Here is a 27751-nt window from a genome sequence, read left to right as displayed (position 1 = left end):
TAAGTTGGACCAAATTGAGGTAAAGTGCGTAAGTGTTTATTCTTTATTTTCTTAAATATATGTAATACACAGGAGTACAACGTTAAAATTAAGCAGGCGCGACTAATACGAATTTTTATTTTATATAGATGAATGGGCAGTTTGTCAGTGAAATCTGCCTGGCAACGGGCAAAAATTTCTCGTTGCTCAGAATGAATTAAATTAGAAATAAACAAAAAAAAAAGAATACAGTTTAAAAAAAATGCAGTAATAGGTTTATGAACCATTCTTCTCAGATTAAACTATATTAAATCTAACAAATGCAATTCTATTTAATGAAAAACAATTGGACATATTTTAAGAATATAAATATGTAACTTTGCACGCCTTATGACGTCTCCTGGGTCTGTGAGTTTAAAAAATACCTTTATAAACAGACTGAATGAATATATTGCATCAAAGATAGCTGTTACTACCATGTGAAGAAAAGGCAAATAATTAGAATGGTCATGCAATGGTCAAGAGTGCCATGTGTTGGCGGTGATAGTAATTAGAATGGCGGTGCAAAGTGTCACAGGCGGCGCAAAAAAATGGTGTCGGCACCTTCTTATCAAGCCAAGGACAGTTTTGTTCTCAAAGTCGCTCTTAAGGTCACATCGAGGCGACTCAGCGAACATTTTGTGTGCGCTCCCGAAGTTAGGGCTTAGTTTTTTATCGCAGAATGTCCTGTTGACATTTTCGATAAAGTACAGCGTAAACATAACATAAAGTTCGCCCGGAGGTTGCTGTCAAGTCAGCAACGTCGCTGACAATTCCAGGAAGTAAGATCATTTTTACACTTCACAAGAAAGAGAATTGGGACAGGGCCATTTTCATGAGTGAACGTTTCATCATCAAAATGATTTATTTTTAGTTTCCATTTGTGTACACCCAAATACAACAAAAAGAACATACAACCCGAACGGCAATACGGTTTAGAATACAGAAACAAAAGTGCAAAGTAGCTAAGAAATTACTCGATGGCGGCTCACATTCAACGTAAATTTGGGATTTCACTCGCAACTTCTATTTGTGTCACGAGTCGAAACAAGAATTTTCAACATAACCTACTTGGGATATCACGATTCATATCGAACGGTTTTAAAACATTTCCATGTACAAAACAAAACTTTTCCCCACACATTTACAGTAAAAACTAGACAAAACTCACATTTTGAGTGTGTGTACCAAAGAAGTCATTTTAAGAGGAGAGTTAATTCAAAGCAGATGAACACTTCATGTTATGTAACGTGTCATGTGAAACACTTGTTTGTTTGGAATTTCGAACAACATGTCCTTTCAAAGTCTTTGTTTCTATTTAGTGGACCGATCATCGTTCCTTGAAAACATTCAGCCTCCATTTTGTGCCAGGCAAACGTTTAATAATTCAAATCAAATACCTCCTATTCAAAAAAAAAATGTACATATTTGGGCCTATGTCCTGTATTTCCCCAAATAGTGGCTTTTGATGTAATAGATGCCATACCTAAAAAAATAAAATAAATAAAAACATGTCTTTGGGGGACAGACCTACCTTGAAAATCTCATGTGGCCAAACAAAACTCCTTTTAGAAACATTTTTTTCCCAACAAATTCTTGCTGTTATCACATAAGAGGGGGGAAAAAAAAACAAACTAGAAGCAATCTATTTGGTGACCCTGAGAATATTTCTCATGAATACAATAATTCCAAAAAGGACATTTGTCCCACATGCTGGCCAATATGAAATTAAACTTAAAGAAATATCATCTCCAAAAGGGGGGGAAATGATCAAGATCAAGAACTACAAAAACAGGAATGAGGAAAACAAACAGAGCAACTAAAAAAACAAAACAAAAAAAAAAACACACAAATGTAGAAAAATGCAGCAAAAAAATATGCAACAAAAAAACCCAACATTAAAAGCACGGCAAACAAAAACTACAAACACATGAAAGAAAAATGTGACAAAAAGATGACAAAAAACAACAGAAACAAATGTAAAAAAAACACACACACAAACTTCAGCAAACAACAAATGCAAATACACGACATAAAAATGCTGAAAAAAAGCCCAATCAAAAAAAACTAAACAGAAGCAAACAAGTACAAAAAAAAACATACTGCAAAAAAAAAAAAAATGCTGCCAAAAATGCAATCGCAAAAACGCCACGTGCAAATTTACCAAAACAGAATTCGAGATGAGAACATTTGACGAAACTAAATATGCTCCATTTTGACGTCACACAAACAAAATGGCGCCACAAGAAGACAGGGCCGAAAGATTGACCACTCACACCACAGGGATAAAAAAAAAAAAAAAAAAAAAAATCGTAGTTATTACTAGCCACTATCTGAGAAAATACAGTACAAAATTTGCGTTTCAAATCTCAGGAAAAACAACTCCATTTTCATTCATATTGTAGCTGCGTACTCTTTGTGGGCCAGTGAACAAAACAGCATTTCTGAAACGTCTTTCAAACGCAAATCATCTAAAGTGCTACACAAAAACTGTACACAATTAAAAAAAAAAAAAAAAATCAAAGCTTATAATGTCCAAAGCAGAAATGCTGTGTATATCAGTGCGCTAACCTTTCTTCTGTCTGGATATAAAGCTTAATCATTCGTTTCCAGAAAAAAAAAAAAAGTACATCTAGAACCGGTCTAGGTGTTCTTGGAGGAAGGAGCGGATCCAGGCTCCGGGTGGGCGTAATTTACCTGAGTGAGCGTGGTCAATAGTAGAGCGGGAGGGCATCAGGATTTGGAACAAAGCGGCTCCAGAGGTTCCTGACTGATGGTGGACGGCGACGCGGGCACGCCGCACGCCTTTTCCGCCGAGTTTTTGATCCTCGCCGCGTGCTTGCGCATCCAGTCCAGCATGAAAAAGCGCAGCATCAGCAGGAAGCCTGCGCAAAGCAAAAACCTTTGTTGTTTTTTTCTGACAAAATAAATCTGAAATTTTCAAACCAAAATGGCTGCTTTGTGCTTTGATTAATGCTTAGTGTACCCCCGGTTTACGGCGTCACTGGCTTCAGTTTTTTTCATGTTACAAAGTGGAATACTATTTTTTTCGTCTCCTCTTTACGGCATTTTTCCTGCTTTACGATCGAAAAATGCTAACCCTACACCTAACCTTATGTTGTTTTGCCTCCCTCTTCAGGCGTTTTTAGGTAACCGCTCTGATTTTCTGTTTGCGTCAAACTGCCTGCGCTGCAACGCGTCACGAAGATGCTATTGGTCGGCGTTACGGTGTCACTAAGATGCCGACATGCTAAAGACTTGATCTCGTCATTTATTGTGTATTTTCGTGCTTAATTCAAAAGTTGGAAGAAGCTCAAGTCAACATCACTCAAAGGTAAGTAAAATTTCGTTTTCCCTTTCTATAATTTTTTATTTACTATGGTATTTAATTGTATCCATGTATATTCCACATACAGTAAGTCGCACTTACTATTTTGTTACCAATTTCTAAAATGTATATCCAATTTTGATATTTTTACCCAGGGTTTTACACGCATTAGCTAATGAGCATAGGTCTATTGCCCGCCATACGTCAATTTCACCTAAAAATCCCCACCCCGGAACGGATTATTTTGGATGGCGGGGGTCCACTGTAAAAGCCAACTGAGCACTGTAGTGATAACTTTGACCATCGGATGGCAGTGTTTCCACACATATAACAAAGCTATTACCTACATGCAATTCAAAGTAAGGAATGCAATTCAATCTTTCTTACGATACCACACATATTTACAGACATAGCACACAATATTCTATCGGCCTTGAAAGATGAGTGAAAATTCAAAATATACTGTCCTTCTCGAGGTATCTTTTCCCGATAAAGCCTGGCAATGAAAAACTGTCTTGGAGGAGCCGATTTTCAAAACATGCTGAGTGGCATTATCAAGCTGATTTTTGTGTCCGGCTCCACTTCAAACCACACTGGATAACATCTTGCGGCGTCTTTTTGTGGGTCTACTCGTGATATGGATACCTCCCAAATTTCACCTCGAAAGCAAAACCATATGGCGAAACGAACCCCAAAAATGGCATCTTCAAACCAAAATTTCCTGTTAATTTTCAATCATGAGACTTTCGGCCCCTCCCTTTGGCCAACAATGTAGACTCTTGACGCGCTATATTTAGTCGGGCCCGCCCATGAAATCTCCAAAACGAAGGGAACCAGGACTCCTTTTCGAAATACCTTGGAAGGAATTGAGGATGCAAGAGAGGAAGAGGATAACGTCTGACAAAGGTCCGAATTGGAGGAAGGCCAGACCCCAGGTGGTGCCAAAGAGACAACTGAGGCCCCAGATGCTGAGGAAGGCCACGCGGTTGTTGCGCCACTCGTCCCGGGTGCGGATCTCCCGGTAGACCATGAGGAGCATCACCAGGCCCGCCGCCACCAGGGCGGCCAGCACGCTGGTGGTGGTGAGGTGGTGAGCCAGCAAGGCCTTGGGAGTGGGCTTCATCCAGCACCTGCAAAAGTCACGAACACCAACGATGGAGAGCAATTCTTAAGGGGTCGCCTTTAAATCAAATACGGAGGAAAAAATAACTCTGGTTGAGGGTAGGGCTGGACCGCATGGCCCAAAAATAAAATCGGAACATTAGGATTTTAAGAGGTCAGGAAACAGACATTTATTTAAGGGTTTCATTTATAAAAAAAAAAATCATGTCCAAAATATTCATACAATGAGAATACATACTGATTTTAAATGATTTCAGAGCTTGTGCGTAGCCTGCTTAAATGTCATAACTCATTCAATCCCAAAGACGTAGTTTTACGTCTTTTTCATGAGTCAGGGTATTCCACACAAGCTATTTATTATTTCTTTATTCATTTGTTTATTTTCAAGCGTTATGGTAAAGGAGGGTCGAAAAATGGCAAAACAAGGAAAGTATTTAACTATTGTTAGCAAGTCTTGGAAGCCATTTTTGCAAAACACCAATTTCATCATTTAACTCATTTTCAAAGTTTTTTAAGTGATGAATTGATCAAATTAATTCAATTTATTGCCCAGCTGTAGTTGAGGGTTTTCCTCAATTTTTTAAGGTAAGATTAAAACAAGATTGAATATATCAATTAATTGCAAATATTAATGTATTAATCCCTCATTTAAAAAAAAAAAAATCATCACAACAGCACTAATAAAGATATTTTCCAAGCGACGACTTATATCACTAAACATTCGTGGTATATCCTATTTTTGGACATTTCTGAACCTTACGATTTACGAGATTAAATAGATCAAATAATTAATCATTTTCATGAATTAATCTCTCCATGTTTTAATCTCATGAGAACACAAAGAAAATATCTGCCAAGGGAAGACCCGTTTCACAATACATTCATGATATTTCATATTTTTCGCCATTTCTGAGGCGAGACTTACATGCGGAACGGGTTGCCTTGGTCTTCGCTTGACGTCACCTCCCTCAGGCCGTAGATGTCCCCGACAGCGGCCAGGATAACGATGGGGACAGCGGGCAAGACTGAAAAACGCAACGTTGAAAAACAAAATTCAAGCCGGTTTTCCTCCGCGATTCCTCGAGGCGAGCGAGCGCAGGCGCGCTGACCGAAGCCGAGCAGGTTCCACACGCAGATGTTCGGGGAGGGCCTGAAGACCACGTAGACCAACCAGAAGGTGTGGAACACCTCGATGCCCATCCAGGCAAAGGCGCTGAGCAGGGCGTAATGAAGGCCGGCGCCCACCAGGACGCACAGCTCCTGGCCCGTCTCCACGTTGGCCAGCACGCCGGTGAAGAAGAAGAGCAGGTGGAGAAAGGTGAGGGACACGGCCAAGCCCAGGTGGACCGGAGCGGACGGATCCTTGGCTCGCCTGTCGGAAAGGACAGATCCGGCGTCATCGTCCTTCCTCGCCGAGCGCTTTTAGGATCCTGCGGCGAAAATGACCTTCTCTTGCAGAGGAAGACTATGAGAGCCACGCCGCTGAAGAAAGACACGGCGCAGCCCACAGATGTAATGGCAGTCAGAGCCAGCAGGTGGCGCACCGGCCGAGGCTCCAGTTGCTGTTTTTGAAAGAGGAAAACAAGAACGCGTTGAAAATAAGGACTGCGGTCTTGGGGAAATCACCATTTCTATTCAATTCTACTGATTCTTTATTTATGCCATTTATTGTTTTTATTATGAACTCATTCAACCCCACAGACATATTTTTACGTTTACATCCAAACTTCTGTTGTTTTTCATAATATCTTCAAGCAGGTTTGGCTGACGAATGGTCTAAAAAATGGCATATACTTAAGGAATTAATTACTAAAGAAATTGATAACTTTAGTACATAAAGTAATCTAACCCTAAAGTGATTGATTAGTCTATGTATTAAAGTAAATAATTTCTCTAGCATTAATAGATTATTTTAGTACTCTATAAAGGTACTAAAACTAATCAATTACCTTAGGTTTTAAAGTACTAAAATAATTGATTACGACATATGTAATAAGGTAATTGATTACTGTAGTAATTTATTGCCTAATGTAATTAAGTAGTAAAGAAATTGATCACTTTAGAACATAAAGTAATCTAACCCTAAAGTAATTGATTAGTTACAGTAATCAATTTCTCTAGGGTTAGTAATTGATTATTTTGTTACAAAGGTCATACAAGTGATCAATTGCCTTAGGTTTTAAAATACTAAATTGATTACAACATATGTTAATAGGTAATTGAATATTTTAGTAATTTACTGCAAACTGTAATTGACTACTTAAAATAGGTCATTTCTGTGGGTACTCAAATACTAAATTCATCAATTACTGCGGTGCTTGACTAATTTAATACCAGCCATTTTTAGACTTTCCTTTACCCAAAACGTGGAGAAATAAATAAAAAAAATCTGTAAATGAATGGAAAAATAAATAAATAAATAAATAAAAATAAAATAAAATGAATCTTTGGGATTGAATGAATTAATATGCACCAATTGGAGCAGTGTTGCCTATTTCGTTGTGTACAACAACAATAAAGCAGGCGTGTCCAAACTACGGCCCGGGGGCCATTTGCGACTCGTCATCCAAATTTTAGCGGCCCGCAGCTTCAAATTTTCACACGGCCCGTAATGCTATTTAAAAAAAGGAACGAAAAGGATTGATTGTGGACAACGTTAGGCGTGCGTGCCAAAAAGATTGGACACCCCTGCAATAAAGCCATTCTATTCTATTCTATTCTATTCTTTTCTATTCTATTCTGTCTTACCACCAGCACTGCGAAGTAGGTCAGGTGATCGCACAGGCATTCCGTGTGCTTCGCTCCTCTCTGCTGCGTCTGGCAGCCGTCTACCGACCATTTCACCTTCAGTGGATCTGCACGTACGCGGAAAACACACTCAAGATATCGTTCAAGGGGACACCATCAAAAACGGAATTTCCTCAATTAGTAGGGGAGTGCATTTCAATAATATTATTATATCATATAAACTATATTAAAACTCAGTACCTGGATGTCTTTATAGACATATAAATATGTCTTGGTGATTGAATGAGTTGTTACTATTGAAAACACACTTTTCACACATCGCATGTGCAGAGCTTTGCTTGTGAATGTCACATGACGAAAAAGTGAGCCGTGATTGGCTGTTACCATGAGCACGGAGGATGTCATTTTCAGGTGGCAGCAAGCGGGGAAATTTGTTTTTAAATGTATTCATTCGTGGAGTGAGTAAATTATAAAAAGAGGATGGACAAAAAAACTTTTTAAGATGAAAAATGAACACAAAACATGTATTCAATTTGTAAAATTGTGTTCATGTGTACTGTTCCTTGACATTTTGTGATTTTCCTTTTTTTTTTTAAAACAATTTGCATCTGGTAGAGAAAAAACACCTCACGGGATTCTAAATTTGTATTTCATTAAATCAAACTGAGTTGAATTAAATCTACAATTTTGATTGTATGATTATCGTGAAATAAGTTCCATTTGCGCCAACATACAAACACAAAAAAATAAATAAAAACTAGCATTAGCTTCATTTGATAATGATTTTCTTTTTTTTTTAAGTGAAAAGAGAGAAAAGAGGCAAAGCATTTCTCAAGTTAACGAACATGAGAGGCAGCTCGTTATTTGAGGAAATATGGCGCAAGTTTGTCCCACCTTTTCTCGTGTCCCACGAGACGCACATCCTTGAATGTGTTTTCTGGAATGAAGGTAGAAAAAAAAAAAAAAAAAAGCTTTTGTCATTTTCCTTTTGATTCAAGAATGGTTGAAATGACGCTAAACCTACTGGGATGACATCATGATGGAAGGCAATTCTGATTGGCTGGGCCAGGTTCCGGATGACTTGGTTCTCAACTGAGATTTCCACCACCTCATCAAGAACACGTTCCTTCTTGAGACCCTCCTGAAAAGGCGTAAAAATTCCACATCGCTCGCATGTTAAAATATTGTCGCGACGTCGTTTTAGTGCGGCGTCTGATCGTTGGCGCCCACCTGGAAAATGGAGTTGTTTTTGAAGAAGGCGTACACAACTTTGCTGTTGTTCTTTGCGGCTTGCTTCAAAGCTGGGGGGAGATGGATGCTGGTGCTAAAATCGGCAGCTATACCTTCCACGTGCTGGAAAACAGCAATAAATATGTATGATGTACGGAGATTAAAAAAAAAATACAGCTGAAAATAAAATCTTTGAAAATGTCCTTACCTGAAGAAAAAAAAAGAAGACAATAACATGAATTAGTAATTTAAAACAATTTAAAAGAAAAAAAATAGATCCAAAATAATAAAAAAAATTAAAATATTTTTAAGAGCTCCAAAAAAACAGTAAAAATTAAAAGAAAAGACATAAAGTAATGTATATTATTTTGATTACATATAAAAATAAAGATCATTATCTTATAAACATTTACTTTTTAATTGTGATGACAAGTTTCCTCATTTTCAATAAACATTTACGATAATTTTAGTGGGAATTCAAGTAATTCTAATTAACACAAATATAGAACTACACATACTCCTATATACGTATACATATATGTAGGAATACATATGTATTCACACACACACACACACACACACACACATTTATTTTCATAAAACCAGGCTTATGTCATGGATATTAGTTTTGAGTTATTGATGAAAATACAAACTTTCAATGAATGAAAGTCAATTTTGAGAGTTCGACAAATGAAAAAAATGTTAAGGTCTCGAGTTTCATTTCCCAGCAGACAAAAGTTTGGAATTGTAATTGAAGTGTATCAAAACGAGGGATTGGAAGACAATACGCACCATTAAAAGATGACTTTAAGCGCATTTTTATCAAAAGTGGGAATTATTCAAATTGCTCCAATTTCGTCAATTTTTGAGATGCCTCCGTGTATTAGGGGCTTAAGTGTAGAATTAAAAAATATCAATGTCACACAGAACACCTAAAACTGACAAAAATGTGTTCAGTTTCTATATCGAAGAGCTGCCATGTGACTAACTTACTGTAGTTTACAATTTCATTTCATCCACTAGATGGCGACATTCCACAACGGGTGAGCGCTATGTAATAATTTCTCCTGCCATTAGAGTTTTATGAGCGTGTTTTCCGGCTTCTACTCCTCACAGAAGCAACAAGCACTTAGTTGATTTTTTTATTTGCTTGTTTGACTCACAGGCGAGTTGATATCCATGCCTCTGAAATCATCCTTGAGCTCCACCTCCAAACTGGGGGAGCAGAGGCTCTCCAAAGAAGAACCCTGACCGGTCCTGCGAACATAAACACAGATGCATGCCACGCTGTCATTTCTGCTGCAATCTGGTTGGAATATTTTTGATATTCATGTTACTTTAAATGCGGGGGCACACGAAAAGGGAATAGAGGGAGGAAATTACATGTTGACTCGGGAGTTTCCAGAGCTCTTCTTGGGACACAAGTTGGCTACAAAAACACAAAAGGAAGACTTAAGAAATGTAACTAAAGTTTGGAATGATGATCGACCAAGATGGCGGGCATGATCTCACCGCATTTGTCAGGGGTCCCCTGGAAAGCGTAGGCCGTCAGGGTTTTGCCGGTGGTGCCGTCGTTCTCGATCATCCCGTCCGCGATGCCGTAGGCGGACTCGGGCTCGTTGGAGACCCACGATAAGTACGTGCAACAAGAGTCGGGCATGCCGCTGGGCCAACAAAGGGTCAAGTTCTTCCCTCCAATCTAAGACACCAGTCCACAAGCATTTTGAGGCTTTTTTTTTTTTTGCGTATGTGTGGTTTCACTAATTTGCATCTTCTGGTGAGTTGTTAATTATTGAAAAAAAGAAGTATTGTGGAATGAGTCATTGGGGAAAAAAAAAATGTGAAATGAGTCATGTACCCACTTGGGTTATATGCGATGACAGAAAACAAAACAACGGTGCTTTTAAACAGTTTCGGAATATGTTTACAAAAGCATGTTGAATCCTTCACAATATGGAGAAATGAAGGTTTCTGATTGGCTGAATCTTATGCGCAGCTGGTGAATGTTTACATTAAAAAAATGCACCGTGCATAATAGACTACAAGAAGATATTTTTGATTCTGCATCATTTTTGAATGTAAAATTAACCATTTACAATCTAGCGTTTTTTTCAAGCATTCTGACAAACCAGTTAGTTTTTTTTTTTTTCCTAAATCTTTATTCCATACAATGCCATACAAACAAACAAACAAAATCAAAGTCGTTTCTGTAGTTGTTTTTTTTTTTTTTTAATTAACCAATGCAATCCCATTTAATTCTATTATTCAAATATTAGGTCAAAGGAGTGTCTGAAAATAGTTGGCGCGTTCAAGTTCAAAGATATAATTATATGTCTTTAAAGGGACAGTGTATAATATTTAGACCGTTTTTCATTAAAAAGGAATAAATTAAATGATTGTAAATTTCAAAAACTTGCAACTGAATGTTTCCTTAATGACCAACAGTATGTTTTAATTACACCCATTGATCCAGTTATCATTAAATGATATGACATGGGGGGTAGCACTTCTCCGGAAGCGGCCATGTTTGTTATAGTTATGGACAATGGTAAATTCAGCACCTGCAGAACCTCTTGCTGTTAAAGACGGCAGACATTCATATAATTGTAGTTATTTACAGTTTTTTTTAATATATTCATGCAAGGGAGTGTCTGAAAATAGATAGCACAAAATGAGTTCATGATAATCGATATAGTAAAAAGAATTTTTTTTAAATATCATTTTTTAATTACCGTGTTTTCTACACTAAAAGGCGCACCGGATTATAAGGTGCACCCTCAATTAATGACATATTTTCAATTTTTTTCCATATATAAGGCGCACCGGATTATAAGGCGCACCCTCAATTAATGACATATTTTCCAACTTTTTCAATCACAATATAGTAATACTCAAAGTAATAACAATAACAACTCAAATAACTCTAAACTCTCAATAGCATTATAACTCAATGTCAATATGAGCAACCTTGTTCAACTGTAAACACACAAAAGAAACAGGTCAAGTTTACTTATTCCCCATCTACGAATCCCAATCTCAAGATTGCTCCTTATATAAGGCGCACCTGATTATAAGGCGCACCATCAGCTTTTTTTTAAAAAAAAAGCTTTTAGGTGCACCTATAGTGCGGAAAATACGGTATCTGCACAGAAACAAATTGCCACCGGTCCGGTTACCTGTAACTTCAACTGGTCCTGCAGCGGCTCCCAGTACAAGCAGAAGCGACTTCCCCCATCCGAGCCGAGCGCCCGGCGGTCGAGCCGCCGCGTGCCCGAGCGCGTGCACCGCGCTGAGATCTTCCCGCGGACGACCAGGGAGCTCTCGTCGGCCGCTATGCTGATTTGACCGCAGCCGGGCGAGATATCGAAGTTCAGGCTAAGTGGGTTTTTGCCGTGCCGCCAGGTGCCGCAAAAGTGCAGATCTCGGTCACATGATACTAGCAAAAGTAAAGGTACAAGTAAACACTTAGAAGTTTTACATTTTATCCTTCATATATTAGGGTTCCTCTTTTTTTTTTTTTTTTTACTTTTTTTTTAATCATGTGCCTGGATATTTTCAACATAACACCGACAGAATACTGCAGAATTAAATAGCAGTTCAAACTCAAAATCAATACTTCATTGCATCTCCCTTTGTTTAATTGAATATTTTAGAGAACATATAAACACATTGCACATAATTCATATATACAATCATACATATATGTAACCATATATATACCAAATTCATACATCACAAAGTTTTACATAGGATCAATTTATACATTTTTTTAAATATTCGTAATGCCATATTTTTAAAACCCTTTTTGAGCATAGCCATTGATTCACATTTTTAGTTCTATTTCATATTTTTTTTTCGATAAATTGCTATAAAATTTGCTTTACTGGTGGATTGTACCCTGGTGGCTTGCAAAAAAAAAAAAAAAAAACTCGGCAGTTAAGCCGCACTGAACTATAGGCCACAGAGCTCAAATTTGGAGAAAAGGGTGCGGCTTATAGTCAAACGTTTAATGTTTTCAAAACAAAGAATGAAGATTTCGTATTATTTTCATGAATTTATTTCTATTGCGATTTCTAACGTTAAGTTGAAAGCAATAATGAAGTAACTATAACAATGCTTTTGACACACTGGATACGCAATATGATTTTTTTTTTTAAAACCTACACAAATTATTTTACCTGTTTTATTTAATTCAGAGCTCATTCATACTGAGAAGAAAAAAAATCATTTATTCCGATTTGGTTCATTTTAATTTTCAATCAAGTGCTAGCTAGCATAAAACATACAACACGCAGACCTTTTCCAAATGTCGCTAAGCATTACCGTCACTCAATGAAAACAAGCGCGGGGTTTACCTTTGGAGAGAAGAAAGACGAAGACAAACAGTCTTCCAAGATGTTTTGCAAGTTGAACTTCCATTTGAGTAACCTGCAGCGCAAAAAAAAAAACGGAGCAATGTGTAATTCTGCACCGAATAAAGCTCACGCACCCCACACAATGGCATAGACAAAGAATCTGAATTCCTCCTACATCCTACAGTATATAATACGGCACGTCCTTATCTGGAGGCTGCACAGGTTTGACAAAATAACGTTTTTTTAACGATACGATTCTTATCCTGGTGCCTGCTTTTTATCTTGACGCGGCTATCGAGGAATATAAGAGTTCACGCTCAAAACACACACACGGTGCGCTCTTATCAATGGAAACACTCTTCCACTTGAACGCACACGCTTTAACGATTTCCTTTTATATTTTTAACCCCCTGCCAGGTTTCTGTTCTTGTTCCCTGAGAGTGAAAGACTTGACACGAGCCGTTTTAGGAAGTGATGGAATGGAACAAATGGAAAGATGTCCGCACAGGGAAATGTAGCAGGAGTCATGAAAAAACGGAGGTAATGTATTTGGGAACAGTTCCACTCCGGATCCTTAGGTGGCGGTAATGGGTTTCCTTGCCCCATGAAAACTTTAATGGCGTGACCATTAACCATCCAATTTTCATGGATGAATGGAATATTAAAAAGAAAATCCACTGATTCAGCATTTTTTCATAAGTAAAAAGGGTTAATATCCTATTTGTAAATATTGTCTATCAAACACTTTCAAAAACATATTTTACCATGTGCTCTCGACTGAAAATAACCTCTCATACTCAGGGCTCAGGTCACAACCAATCAGATTTGGTCACATGACCAAGCCCAGAGAACAGGTTTTTGTGACTTAGAACATGTTTTTATTTATAAATGTTGCAATAAAGAATAATTACGTGATCAAATTATTTACAAACAACTTTTTTTTTACAGGTGAAAATGGCTAAATCAGTATCACTTTTAGACAGCGGTTCTAACCCTTTTTTTTCCCAAGTACCAGCCAAGTACCCCTCAACCAATGAGAAGCATTTTAGGGTTAAAAAAAAAAAGTTTGACTTACTAAACTTTGGAACTACATCTAGTCTGCTCACTCACAAAACACAATTAAGCAATAACTTACTTCATGTTCAAATTCATTTGCTTTTCATTTGAAAAGGAAAATGTACAGTTCCTGTCACTGCAATACATTATTGCCAATGCCCGCAGAAAACCTGACCCCCTGAATCAATTATTTGTCACAAAAATTCATCTGGGTTTAGATTGTGATAGACCTTAGAGCGCCTACTTTTGTAGGAACATCATCAAAAAAGAAACAGTTACATGAATTTACTTATGTTTAACTTCCCCTTCCAAAAACACATTAAATATCATGCAAAATATGACCGATCGACCGCAGGTATACACTTCCCCCACGTTAATCCATCGCAGACTGCCTTGCGGTCCAGAAAGTCACGTTTTAAAAAGCACAACAAGTCTATGGTGCGGTGGACCCGCCACGCTTTTGAAATCGCATGTGATGATGATTTAGACGGCAAACTGAACCACAACTGTTCTCCTTGACATCATAAGGCAGGAACTGGCGGTACCGCAGTCAGACGGCCTCATTGTTCATTAGCCACGTATCCTGAAAGGCACACCTGATAAATGGAGAAGTGGAGTCCGCTGCCAGAGGACAGACGGAATTAAAGAGGAAGTCCAGTCAACACACCACATTCAGATTGATATTGTGTTTGTGAATGTAAATTAGACAGTTAAAGCCAAGTATTTCAATCCTTTTTGGGGAGGTCGCCATGTTGTCCCTTGTTGTCAACTGAAAATGACATAGCAGTTGCTCAAGGTAATGACCAATCACAGCGAACCTATTTCTCTTCAAGCGTTTGAAGCAAGCTGCACCGTGATTGGTCGTTGCCTCAGCCATGAGCATCTGTGATGTCGTTTTCGGTCAAAAACAAGACGCAAAATGGCCAGTACCTGAGATGGATCAAAACAGGTGTTTTTTTGTTTTTTTTTTTGCTTATTTCATCTTCCACCAACGCAATATAAATCACAGTACTGTACACGAGTAGTAATTGACTTCCCCTCATCAAAAAGCCAAATTTTACAGAATGTTTTACTTTACATGTTGGGTTTTTGTGCTTGTGGTTGGTCATGGGTTTTTGTGCTTGTGGTTGGTCACACTTTTTTCCCTTCAAATCTATCCAAGTTTTTTTTTTTTTTTAAAAAAGGTCAAGAACATGTAAAGTAAAACATACTGTAAGATTTGACTTATTGATTAGGGGAAGTCAATTACTACTAGTGTAGTAATCAAGTGTCCTACATTGTAGACTATCAATTAATTTCATGTCCAAAAATTGGGCTTGAAACCCTTTTTTTCTTTTTTTTTTTACAGGTGAAAATGGCTAAATAAGTATCACTTTTAAACAGCGGTTCTAACCATTTTTTTCCAAGTACCAGCCAAGTACCCCTCAACCAATGAGAAACATTTTAGCGTTTTAAAAAAAAAAAAAGTTTGACGATTAAGCAATAACTTACTTCATGTTCAAATTTGTTTGTTTTTTATTTGAAAAGCATCAATGGTGAATTACACACACACACACACACAAAACCTGGATAGATTTGAAGGGCAATACTAAAAATGGCGCACTTCCAAAGCGATAAGCAAAATCACATGATAAAAAAAGAGACCCGTGACATCACACCGACGGCAGCTGTGACTCACGCAGTCCTCTTGCTCCCCTCAATTAGGATGTAGTAGAGACAGTACACACTGATGAAAAGGATGCGCCGAGGAAAGTAGCACATTAGTGTCAGCCCGGCCAAAGCACACACAGCCAGCAATGTCTGGGCCACAACACTCTACTGTGTACAGATGCAGCCTCCCACGCTCACTACACACACATAGCACAGGAAAAAAAGGGTGCGTATGTGTGACCAACCGCAAACACAAAAACCCATTGTGTAATTCACCATTGATGCGTGCCATCCTTCTCTTCGAACAACTTGCTGAGGCGGCATGATGGGCAAGCGGACCGGAACCGCAGGGGTGTTTCAAGTCCAATTTTTGGACTTGAAATTAATTGATTGTCTAACTATGCACAAAGACGCTTGATTGCATAAAGACACAAGATAAAAAAAAACAAACAAGATCACGCATTAACGCAATCTCAAAGACACTCAAGAAACACATGCACAAACACAATCTCAAAGACACACAAGAAACACAGGGACAGACAACCACGAAGACACACATACACACATCATAAAAAATATATTTTAAAAAAGGACAATTACAAAACAACCATAAAACAACACACATGCACCATAAATGAGCAAGACAGATAAATAAGAATTTACATATGTATGAATGCACGGACACAAAGACACATACAAGCTCACACACAAAAACCAAGGGGAAGGACAGAGACTCACACTCAAAGACAAATCCACAGACAACCATGAGACTGTCATGGTTTGTTGGGTTGTGGGTTTATTTTGAGGGGTTCTGTTTCTGTTTACGTTTATAGTTCCGGTTTCTGCCCCTGTCGCGTCTGCCTGCGTTAGTTTTGATTTAGTCCACCTGTCTGTTACCTGCGCCTCGTGTCCTCCAATCTGCTCCCTTTGCCTGTTGTCCCTGCCCAGCTGCCATGTGTTAGTTTGATTAGTTTGTGAATGTATTTAAGCCTAGTGTCTGTTACAGCCCGTGTCGGATCATTGTCTCTGTCACGTCATGTCATATTGTCTCTATCGTATTGTTGTCTCGTAGTCCCGTCTTGCCCCGAGTCCCTCAGCTCCGTGTTTTCCTGCCAGCCTGTCCATAGTGTTTTGCTTTCTGTTTTGCCAGCCTGCCTGCGCCCTTAGTTCGAGTTTTTTGCCGTCCTGTTTTTCTCGCTTTTGTTCCCGTTCGTTTATAAATAAATGGATTTAATCAACCCCCTGTCCCGACGCTCCCCTGCTTTTGGGTCCTCCTCCTCTGCAACCATGCCGGCCTCCTCAACCGCCGTACTCCCCCGTGACAGAATGATCCGACCAGCACAGGACCCAGCGGGAAGTCCGCGTCGGCGGACTCGACGCCGCCGCCCCGCCCGCATCCGTTCTCAGCCCGCCGGTCAGCCCCGTTCCCCCAGTGTGAGACCTCTTGTTTTTTCTTCCGTGTTTCTCCCCTCCGAGTCCGCGTCTGTCCCCGCTTCTGATCCGCCCCCCGCGTCTGTTACTTCCGCGTTTCCCTCGTGTTCCTCCGACCTCCCATACGACACGATTCTGTCCCCGCACGTTTTTTGTAGTTCCGATTTTTCTGATTTGCGTAGTTCACCTTCTGTCCGCACACCCGATCACCCTTCCTCTCCTGTTCGCGCACCTTACTGTACGTTGGACTCAGATTTTTCCGATATCGAGGATTGCCCTCCTTTCGTCACGTTTCGTTCCAGTACCGGTCCGGATTTTGTTTACCCGCGTCCCTCTTCCTTCGACACTTTTTATCATATTCCGTATTCGAGCCCGTGCACCTCTTATGATTTTGATTCAGATTTTGATTTTCCGTCCAGCCAGTCATTTTACAGTCCGTCCGAAGACTCAGATTCAGAGCCCCCATTTGACCGTGACCTTTTCGTGGGCTCCCGGTTGGCATTTCGTGGCCGCCGGTGGAGGGGCCCGCGAAAAGGCCACCGCCCCAGTGACCACCAGAACCCATCTGTTCAGCCTTCCGATCCGTTCCCTCCTGTCTCTGTGTCCCCCTCTTGCCGCGCCCTGCCTACTTCCTCCTGTCCTGTACCACCCTCTTCTTGCACCCTGTCCCAAGCTCCTGTCGCGTCTGTACCACCGGTCTCTGTTCCCCAAACTTCCTGCCGGCGGGCTGAAGCGGCACCCGCCCCTGTCCCAGCGCCAAGGCGGCTACCTGTCCCTGCGCCAAGGCGGCTACCTGTCCCTGCGCCAAGGCGGCTACCTGTCCCTGCGCCAAGGCGGCTACCTGTCCCTGCGCCAAGGCGGCTACCTGTCCCTGCGCCAAGGCGGCTACCTGTCCCTGCGCCAAGGCGGCAGACCGTCCCTGTTCCAGCGCCAAGGCGGCTACCCGCCCCTGTCCCAGCGCCAAGGCGGTTACCCGCCCCTGTCCCAGCGCCAAGGCGGCAGACCGTCCCTGTCCCAGCGCCAAGGCGGCAGACCGCCCCTGTCCCAGCGAGCCGGCGCCCGGCCTCTGCGAACCCTGCGAGCCGGTCCCCGGCCTCTGCGAACCCTGCGAGCCGGTCCCCGGCCTCTGCGAACCCTGCGAGCCGGCGCCCGGCCTCTGTGACCCCTGCGAGCCGGCGCCCGGCCTCTGTGACCCCTGCGAGCCGGCGCCCGGCCTCTGTGACCCCTGCGAGCCGGTCCCCGGCCTCTGTGACCCCTGCGAGCCGGTCCCCGGCCTCTGTGACCCCTGCGAGCCGGCGCCCGGCCTCTGTGACCCCTGCGAGCCGGCGCCCGGCCTCTGTGACCCCTGCGAGCCGGTCCCCTGCCTCTGTGACCCCTGCGAGCCGGTCCCCGGCCTCTGTGACCCCTGCGAGCCGGACCCCGGCCTCTGTGACCCCTGCGAGCCGGACCCCGGCCTCTGTGACCCCTGCGAGCCGGCGCCCGGCCTCTGTGCACCCTGCGAGCCGGACCCCGGCCTCTGTGCACCCTGCGAGCCGGACCCCGGCCTCTGTGCACCCTGCGAGCCGGACCCCGGCCTCTGTGCACCCTGCGAGCCGGACCCCAGGCTCTGTGAACCCTGCCCGTCTGCCTCCCAAGCCAGTCGCCCGTCTGCCTCCCAAGCCAGTCGCCCGTCTGCCTCCCAAGCCAGTCGCCCGTCTGCCTCCCAAGCCAGTCGCCCGTCTGCCTCCCAAGCCAGTCGCCCGTCTGCCTCCCAAGCCAGTCGCCCGTCTGCCTCCCAAGCCAGTCGCCCGTCTGCCTCCCAAGCCAGTCGCCCGTCTGCCTCCCAAGCCAGTCGCCCGTCTGCCTCCCAAGCCAGTCGCCCGTCTGCCTCCAAAGCCAGTCGCCCGTCTGACTCCAAAGCCAGTCGCCCGTCTGACTCCAAAGCCAGTCGCCCGTCTGACTCCAAAGCCAGTCGCCCGTCTGACTCCAAAGCCAGTCGCCCGTCTGACTCCAAAGCCAGTCGCCCGTCTGACTCCAAAGCCAGTCGCCCGTCTGCCTCAGTCATCCCAAGTCAGTCTCCTAGCATCCCCGCCGTTTCTGATTGGCCCCCAGTGGCTGTCTCTGTCCAGCCTGCCGTTCCCAGTGCTGCCAGCCACGGTGCCGCAGCCTCAGCCTGTTGAGCCACCAGCCACGGCGCCTCAGCCTCCTGAGCCGCCAGCCTCTGCGCCGCTGCCTCAGCCTCCTGAGCCACCAGCCACGGCGCCGCAGCCTCAGCCTGTTGAGCCACCAGCCACGGCGCCTCAGCCTCCTGAGCCGCCAGCCTCTGCGCCGCTGCCACAGCCTCCTGAGCCGCCAGCCTCGGCGCGGCAGCCGCAGTCGCCTGAGCTGTCAGCCATGCCACCATTGCCGCCGACGACAGAGATGCCAGACGGTCCCCCGTGGTCGCCCCTGTCCCAGGTCAGTCTCGTGCTCTCACTCGTGTCTGTGGCCTGCACCCAGTGGCTGTTCCCTGATGGCACCCCGACGACGCCTCCGCACCTGCCTGACGGCGTCCAGCCGACGCCTCCGCACCGGCCTGACGGCGTCCAGCCGACGCCTCCGCACCGGCCTGACGGCGTCCAGCCGACGCCTCCGCTCTGGCCTGACTGCGTCCAGCCGACGCCTCCGCTCTGGCCTGACTGCGTCCAGCCGACGCCTCCGCTCTGGCCTGACTGCGTCCAGCCGACGCCTCCGCTCTCGCCTGACGCCGCCCTGCTGACGTCTCCGCTCTCGCCTGACGCCCCGCCTGCCGATCTTCAGGGGCAACCGGGATACAAGCCTACCTGGGGTGGCTTGCTGTTCGCCATCGGGCGCCCAGGTCGCCCACCTGACTCGGCCCGCCGGGCACATCTGCTCTGGCGTCCTGGCCGCCCGCCTGATTCGCCTCGCCGGGCGCCTCTTGTCTGGCGTCCGGGCCGCCCACCTGACTCGCCCCGCAGGGCACCTTTCGTCTGGCGACCGGGTCGCCCGCCTGACTCGCTCTGGCGACCGGGTCGTCCTCTGGACTTTCCCCCTCGGGTGCATCCCGTTTGGCACCAGGGGTGCCTTTGGACTGTTTTTGTTTTTCTCCTGTGCCCTCCTCCGGTCCCCCTTCCGCCCACCCTGCCTCGGTTTTGTTTGCTTGTCGGTTTGTTTTGGGACGTCTGGGATCCGTCCCTTGAGAGGGGGGTTCTGTCATGGTTTGTTGGGTTGTGGGTTTATTTTGAGGGGTTCTGTTTCTGTTTACGTTTATAGTTCCGGTTTCTGCCCCTGTCGCGTCTGCCTGCGTTAGTTTTGATTTAGTCCACCTGTCTGTTACCTGCGCCTCGTGTCCTCCAATCTGCTCCCTTTGCCTGTTGTCCCTGCCCAGCTGCCATGTGTTAGTTTGATTAGTTTGTGAATGTATTTAAGCCTAGTGTCTGTTACAGCCCGTGTCGGATCATTGTCTCTGTCACGTCATGTCATATTGTCTCTATCGTATTGTTGTCTCGTAGTCCCGTCTTGCCCCGAGTCCCTCAGCTCCGTGTTTTCCTGCCAGCCTGTCCATAGTGTTTTGCTTTCTGTTTTGCCAGCCTGCCTGCGCCCTTAGTTCGAGTTTTTTGCCGTCCTGTTTTTCTCGCTTTTGTTCCCGTTCGTTTATAAATAAATGGATTTAATCAACCCCCTGTCCCGACGCTCCCCTGCTTTTGGGTCCTCCTCCTCTGCAACCATGCCGGCCTCCTCAACCGCCGTACTCCCCCGTGACAGAGACGTACACAAACTCACAGAGAAACAACCACAAAGACATATACGCGCACAATGACGCAGCCAAAATAACATGCACACATGCACAAAGACATCCATAACCACAAATATACATACACAACTACAAAGACAAAACACACAGACACACACTGCCACAAAAACAACCTATAACACTCCAACACACACATAAAATGACAAATACAAATACACAAAGACTCACAAGCACAAACACCGACACACACCACCAAGACATATATGTGCAAAGACACACACACACATCAATGCACTATGACAGACACACGAGATCAAAGACACACAATTAAGACTCCTAGACACAAATCTCAGACGTGTGCATAAAGACACAAGTATAAAACACATAAGCACAGAAAAACTACACACATACCCACAATGACAGACACACAAGACTGTGCACACAAAGACATGCACAAAGACACACAATTGACTGCAAAATGAGACACACAAGACCATGCACAAACTGCGAAGACTCCCGGGCAAGAATCTCAAAGACATATGCAGAAAGACGCAAGTATGAAACACACAAGCGCAGAAAAACAACCACACACATACACACACACACATACACCGACAACCACAAAGACACACATGTGCAAAGACATAACCACAAAGACATACACAATGAAAAGGACAACACACACAAATACATCTACACATGCACAAACACAACACACAAATGCACAATGACCACTAGAAACAGACAAACACACATATTATCACAAAGACTGACACAACACACGCACAAAGACACAGCAACAAACACACACCCGTGCATGTACGCACACGCACACCCCCCCAACAGCAAAGCAAAGCACACACAAAGACACAGGCACACGCTATTGTTAGTGGACCTTTCAGCCAAAGAATCTGCCCCCCCCCTCCCCCGACCACCCCCACCGCTTTCACTTCCCAGCTTATGCATGTCTGCAGAAAGAAAACCAGTCTGCGTTTTCACAATGATTCCGAAACATGAGCAGCGTAGCGTTCGAGTGCGACAAGACGCGCGACTCTGACCTCGGCGCCCGGCCCGTCGGAAGGTGTTTTCCACTCAGCATTGTTTTTGCCCTTGCATCATATTCAGTAAGTGTATGAGTCATGCCATGGGCCGAGCTTTTTCGTCTTCGTGACAAGGAGGGACGGAACATTGAATGCGTGTCACGGAAAGTGAAGATAGGAAACACGATTTAGGACGAGAAAACCACGACAGGTGGTAACCGAGTGGCATAAATGCAACTTACAAGCATTGAGGCGAAAGCGAAGCGTTATGCTTTTTGGTTTTCAGTTAGCTTGAATTTAACCAGAAATGTATTTTCATGTTGTAGAGTCCAGACATTAAGTATCGATTTAATACTTAAATATCTGGAAATTAATGTCTTAATGTACTTAAGCATCAGTTTAATATGTAGGGTATTAAAACTTTCTTAATAACATAAAAATACGTCCCTGGCATTGAATGAGTTCATATTGAAGAGGGCATAACAGGTAGCTTCTCCGCCTGGATCCTTTTCGAGCAAGAAAAAAAAAAAAAGTCAGCAAGCTCGAACCCAGCGCATGGAGGAAAATCTATCCGGACCAATAAAATCATGGTGTAAATTTATATAACTTTAAAGCAACAACTTAAAATGTTTTATTCTTTTTTGATACTGTCCAAAATAGTACAAAATCATACATTAAAATTACAATTCATCATGAAATATTTGAAGTTTTTCATTCACTGAAAACATTCAGCTAATTTTCATACTTTACATTACAAAATCATCTCGCGGGCCAGACTAAACTTGTTTGTGGCCCAGAACTGGCCCGCACGCCCAATATTTGACACCACTGCTCCTACCTAACAAAATGAACAGTGGTCTAAAATTTACAATCCCTCAACAATGTGAATAATAATGATGAAAATAATAGCATTTTGGTAAGATACCAAGTGGAAGATGTTAAGAATTGTTTTCACATTATTTACAATGTAGCTACATTCCTGTTAGCTAACGGGCTACGTTTTTAGATCCTCACATGCGGTAATGTCTTTATATCATTGGAAGAAACCATAATCATTGGTAAGAACTGGTCAGGGATCAGTGGGAGGGATTGGGCGGAACAAACCATTTAGAGGTGGGGGAGGCAATTTTCTTAAAAAAAATGAAATTTCAACAAAATACTGTGTTAATAAATTTTTTAGCGAGGATGAAAAGGACATACAAAAGAAACAAAAAACAATGTTTGAACTTTTATGAAGGCTGTGATAATTTAGGGGTGCTTGAACACCCCCCAAAATGTTCTAGAAACCCCCATGGTACATCCGATGAGTTGTCATGTAATTCAAATAGGTTGCAATATTTACTTCTCATTAAAATGTTACTATTTGGACAAATTCAAAGCAATTTATGAAACGGCGTCTTTTTTCATCCAATATACGCACTCGTGTTTGTTATCCTTAACTTGATAATATATAATACGCCTATCGAAAGGTTGCATCTGGTGAAATCCAATCAAGGCGATAAACAGGACACAATGTGTCGTGCAGTCATAGCTTGAGAATTTCCTGGTGGCGTTACTCGGGCCTGCATTTCCTGGCTGGCACGCCGCGCATACGCTACGTGACGTGGAAACGCACGAGCGGCGCCGACGGAGACCTTCCGATCATCTCGTCGTCCTTTGGACACGTTTGCGCGCAAGAATGACTCTGTTGTCTCGCTGCCGCTGATCCGCGCTGACAGCTCGCGTCAATGAGGTTCAAAGGTCACCGGCCGCTTCGGATTGTCTGAAGCACCCGACTCGCCCGACATTGTTGGAGATGTGTGGCTACAGACGGCGCAAAACAACAATGGCGCGCTTTCATTCGAGAACGCTGCCTTGACTTACGAGTTGTTTTGTTCCGTGACCGCGCTCCTAACTCCAGGCGTTTGTATCTCAAATCATCTTTCCCACAGAAACGAACGGGAATACTTTTACGAGATGTTTCCATCCGAGACCACTACTGAAGGTGTACCATTAGTATGTCTTCTGGAAAGGATTATTTCCTGAAGACGCATGCAAAAGCCATGTCAATACTGTCAATACTGTACGCGCTTGCCCATTGATTGGGCAAACGCCACTCGCATACACAATGCCTCTCCTTGTTCCACTTAGTGAGCTTTTCCAATTGCTTTATTCCAAGAATGTCTGTGCACTTACCCCCTTCACACGTGGGCAGGCAGCAGAAGAATTACGCTTGTCTGGAAACTTCTTTTATCGGCGTGAGAAATATGCAGCATGCAACAATGTTGTGCCGGTGCAAGATAAAGATGCAGGCTTTGTTGCGCTTGAAACAAGGTGCGGCGCCGAAGCTTGACGCGGGTTAGATTTGCGGCCCTCTCATATCCTGAGCTGGGCTCCTGCGGGGACGCTGCGCTTGAAAGAGTTCTTCATGTAAGGAAACGGAGGAATGAGCGTGAAAAGAAGCTCAAGGTGAAGTCCCTGCAAAAAAAAAAAAATGGCCGGAATGCTCCCGGGGCTACGAGTGTGTGTTGCATTCTTGCTATCACCATGGAGATACTCCATGTGTGGGGATGTGCGCTGAGGAAATCGGAGGAGCAGGTGGAAGGTTTGCGTCGGGAGTCAATCAATAACATACACACGGACAAAGGCCGGCATATTATGAAGCCTTAATCGCACAGACGCACACACCCTGAGGTGCGGGGTCAGGCGCTTTAAATGGCCACCGGGGGGGCTTTCTAGTCCTCATTATGCAAAATTGAGTCAACACAAAGGCCGGTGAGTCACACGGCAGTTGCAGTTATTTGCATTTTACGCACGGATCACAAGCGCTAACGTCTGATGCAAATTTTGTATTTTCAGTGAACCTGTGCGCAACATTATGTGCATCCCAGATTATCGGAACAGTTTTAACCATACCGTATTAATAATAATGATATAATATGAATAAAATATACGTTAATAATATCATAATAATAACAATAATAAATATACCATTGTTGCAAAGCAGTTGGATCTGATGTATTAATCCCAAGTGCTGGGAGCAACTTTTACTGTAGTTTCGGTCATCAAGAGGAGAATAATATTAAAATCCCTCTGTGTCAATTTGACCCATTTTGAGCCTTTGATCTTGACATATAAAAGACAAAGTGTTCAAAGGAAAAGACTAGCAGGCTAAAAATGACTATAAATAGTCAAAAAAGGTAGAGGCACCATGTGTTTGTTCCTAAATGCTTGCAAATGGAATTTATTTGATAGCAAACGGTATGATAAATAAAATAATAATAATAAAATAAATCATTGTCTATCCTGTTTGTTGCAAAGGGGCTAAACTGTTCTCAAAAGTGTAATTTGGCAAAGAGCTTTGCGTCTTTGTTGCTCGCGTTAGCTGAGGCTGCAGTTGCAGCTGGGTGCTTTGCATTGATGTTGTAGGCTAAACTTTGAACTGCTTCTGTGCCGCGTAAGTTCCTTCTAACAAAGAATTCATATCACTGTCTTGATCAATTGTGCCAATTGGCATTTTTTTAAGTTATATGCCACATCAGAATAGATGGGTCCTTTATACATTTGGTCCGGCATTGTTTTCAGAGAGAATATTGTTTTTTGAGGAGAAATCGGTGGCTGTTAAGTAGTCATACCGGTATAAAAGTGGTATCAAGCATCCCTAATTATTTGATTTAATCAAACATCAAATGATTCGCTAAATATTTTTGATAATCAAGTCAACCTTAAGATACCGAAAGTAGTTCAGAATTCTACGTTCTCGACAGAAAGTCTCAGATTTCTTTGGTCTGAGAGCAAAATAATAAATTTGCAAACATCTATTTTAACTTTAACAAACAAAGTTTGTCATTTTTGTCAATTTTCTGATGTATTTTGGTCCAAACCAACAACCAAATCATAAAACTTTAGTGCATTTTTTACATTTTCTGTTATTTTTTAAATAAAGGGATGAATTCAAAACAAAAAATCTGATTCGTCAACTAATTGACAAAAATCTTTAAGGTTTATCTGTACACAAGTACAAAAAAAATCCAACCACCATTAACTAAAATGTAAAAAAGAAATTAATTAAAAAAAAACAAAAAAAAAAACCTTAATGTAAGAAGATCAGTAAAAACAATAAAATATGTTCAACTTGCTGGCTAGCGTTGTGATTGGTTATTACCCAAAAACTGTGACATCATTGTAAGTCAACAACAAATGTCAACATGTAAAAACTCATAAAAACGAGCGTTATGAAACTTAATTCATATTTCACAAACACAATATTAGTCAGAATGCTTTGCTATGACTGGATGGGTCACATAAGACATATTATTGTAAAGTTGTTGTTTTTTTTAATTGACTTCACCTCTATGTGTTGCAAAAACAGGCGCTAATCTCTTGATTCTCATTGAACAGACATTTTCGTGCAAGTTTAAAGGGGCGGACATTTCACACCCTCAGCGCATCACACCAAGTGAAAACCTTTGATTATGCCCCTGGCAAGATGTGAGGAAACCACAGCTCGCTTACATGAAAGTCAAGTGCCTTCCTTTTTATGTACACCCACATCATTTGAAGGGAAAAAAAAAGCGCTATTATTGTCACACTTATGGTAATTCAGGGTTTCCCAAAACTTTTCAGTAGGAAATTTGGTTCAAGTATCTAATGCATACCCTAATAATGTACTGTAAATAACAGCGAACAGTCATTTTTTTTGTGTGAAACGTAATGAAAACGTGCTTGCTGAAATGCACACCATCAGCTGCAAAAAACTAGCTGCTCAACATAATGTGCAGTAACTACCTAAATAGTGCTAAAATGGTGTTTGTGATATATGTATTTTAAATAAATGAATGCCTGTGTATTGTTGACCCCAAAAAAGTTATAAAATTACAATAAATAATATGATGTTTTAAAGACTTTCAACGCTAGCCCGCATGCACTTTCCATACATTCTTTCTAAAATAAGACTAAGTCATTTATTTCAAGGACAAAGCTGTAAAATGATTTTGATATTGGATAAGTGTTTGGTGAACATAATTTGGGGGGATATTTCAACAATTAATATCCACCAATCCATAGGCCATTAAAAACATAGCTGAGAGTAGGTAGTGGACCAATTTGGGCCCTCCACCCTCAGTTTGCAAAACCTGTCGTTATGAATCGAATCTTTACAAAATATGAACCAAAACATATGAGCGAGGGATTCAAAAACTAAAAAAAAAAAACATTATGCCAATAACACATAGCCTATTACATTACCGTATAAAAATAACAGAATATCCATTTCATGTTGCAAAAATATCGCACGGCCATTCTGGTTTCCATTCCGTAAACAAGTGATATTTAAAAAAAATATAGTCTTCAAATGTCTTACCTGGCAGTCAGCAGTCAACCTCGTGGACTCCACGGAGTTTTGAAACCACCAAACAGTGAAAAAACGGTCGAAGAACTCGAAATGTTGAAGCAATTAGTTCCGTCGGGAAAAGAAAAAGTAGTCCGAAATTGGTGACGTTAAACCGGCTTGGATTGTGGCGTTCTCCCGCCTCCGATGATGATTCAGTCCATCCGACAAGCTGGAGCAGGTTTGAGGGAGAAATTAGGAAAGCAGGGTCTCGACTCGAGTCCACCTGTTGTTCTCTTTCGTATTTGTATATATGTTTTAAAAAGTGTTCTATTTTGTAGGCGTTTTCTGGAATAGAAACACGGAGACCGAATAAATTGTGTAAGTGGCCGCTCACATGGAATAACTCCACGGGTCCGGTGTCAGTCTTATCAGCGAGTGCGAGGTGTAAAGGTGGAGCCGCTCATTGTTGTGTATTCTTTCATATACATAGGAGGTTCCGGTTACAGCTGTCACAATAAAACGTAATCTACGCGGTGAACGTTGAACGGTACGGACGTCTCCTGTACATGAAGACAACTTTCTAAGGTGTATCAAAGTTATAATCAAATGAAATATTATTGAAATGCTGATTAAATGAATTTGAATGATCGCTTAAGCGTGATGGTGTAATTATTTTGAAGGACGCGCCCACTGGCTACTTCTTTGTACTTCCGTGTGCGACTTAATTTG

General features: G+C 42.5%; 1 protein-coding gene across 2 annotated transcripts; it reads right to left on the bottom strand.

The window, feature by feature from the left end:
* Window positions 1-848: 848 nt before the first annotated feature.
* Window positions 849-27603, bottom strand: LOC148424354 (adhesion G protein-coupled receptor G1-like). Of its 2 annotated transcripts, none has more exons than XM_088412723.1 (15): window positions 27053-27603; window positions 12802-12874; window positions 11623-11882; window positions 9959-10145; window positions 9830-9875; window positions 9610-9703; window positions 8447-8569; window positions 8241-8357; window positions 8111-8153; window positions 7217-7323; window positions 5915-6030; window positions 5578-5840; window positions 5394-5493; window positions 4202-4476; window positions 849-2903 (listed from the first exon to the last, which is right to left on the bottom strand). In XM_088412723.1, the coding sequence occupies exons 2-15, from the start codon at window positions 12863-12865 to the stop codon at window positions 2752-2754; spliced, it is 1947 nt and encodes a 648-aa protein (XP_088268849.1). In that variant the 5' UTR covers window positions 12866-12874; window positions 27053-27603; the 3' UTR covers window positions 849-2751. The 2 variants fall into 2 exon arrangements, with proteins under 2 accessions (XP_088268849.1, XP_088268850.1); XM_088412724.1 differs by lacking the exon at window positions 27053-27603 and adding an exon at window positions 23887-24129.
* Between the last annotated feature and the right edge of the window lie 148 nt (window positions 27604-27751).

This window comes from Hippichthys cyanospilos, chromosome 4 (genome assembly GCF_059441005.1).
Source record: "Hippichthys cyanospilos isolate Australia breed blue-spotted pipefish chromosome 4, RoL_Hcya_1.0, whole genome shotgun sequence".
Lineage (NCBI taxonomy): Eukaryota > Metazoa > Chordata > Actinopteri > Syngnathiformes > Syngnathidae > Hippichthys > Hippichthys cyanospilos.
The sequence above is the reverse complement of the archived record's forward strand: the minus strand, read 5'-3'. Positions and strand labels throughout refer to the sequence as shown.

What these genes read in the sequence shown, in the direction of transcription:
- LOC148424354 (XM_088412723.1), bottom strand. Translation starts at nt 12,865, where the DNA reads ATGGAAGTTCAACTTGCAAAACATCTTGGAAGACTGTTTGTCTTCGTC. An exon ending in GCATGGATATCAACTCGCCT is followed by an intron (nt 8,570 to 9,609) that starts GTGAGTCAAACA and finishes GCTGTTTTCCAG; the next exon opens with CACGTGGAAGGTATAGCTGC. An exon ending in GTCTTCCTCTGCAAGAGAAG is followed by an intron (nt 5,841 to 5,914) that starts GTCATTTTCGCC and finishes CCTTTCCGACAG; the next exon opens with GCGAGCCAAGGATCCGTCCG.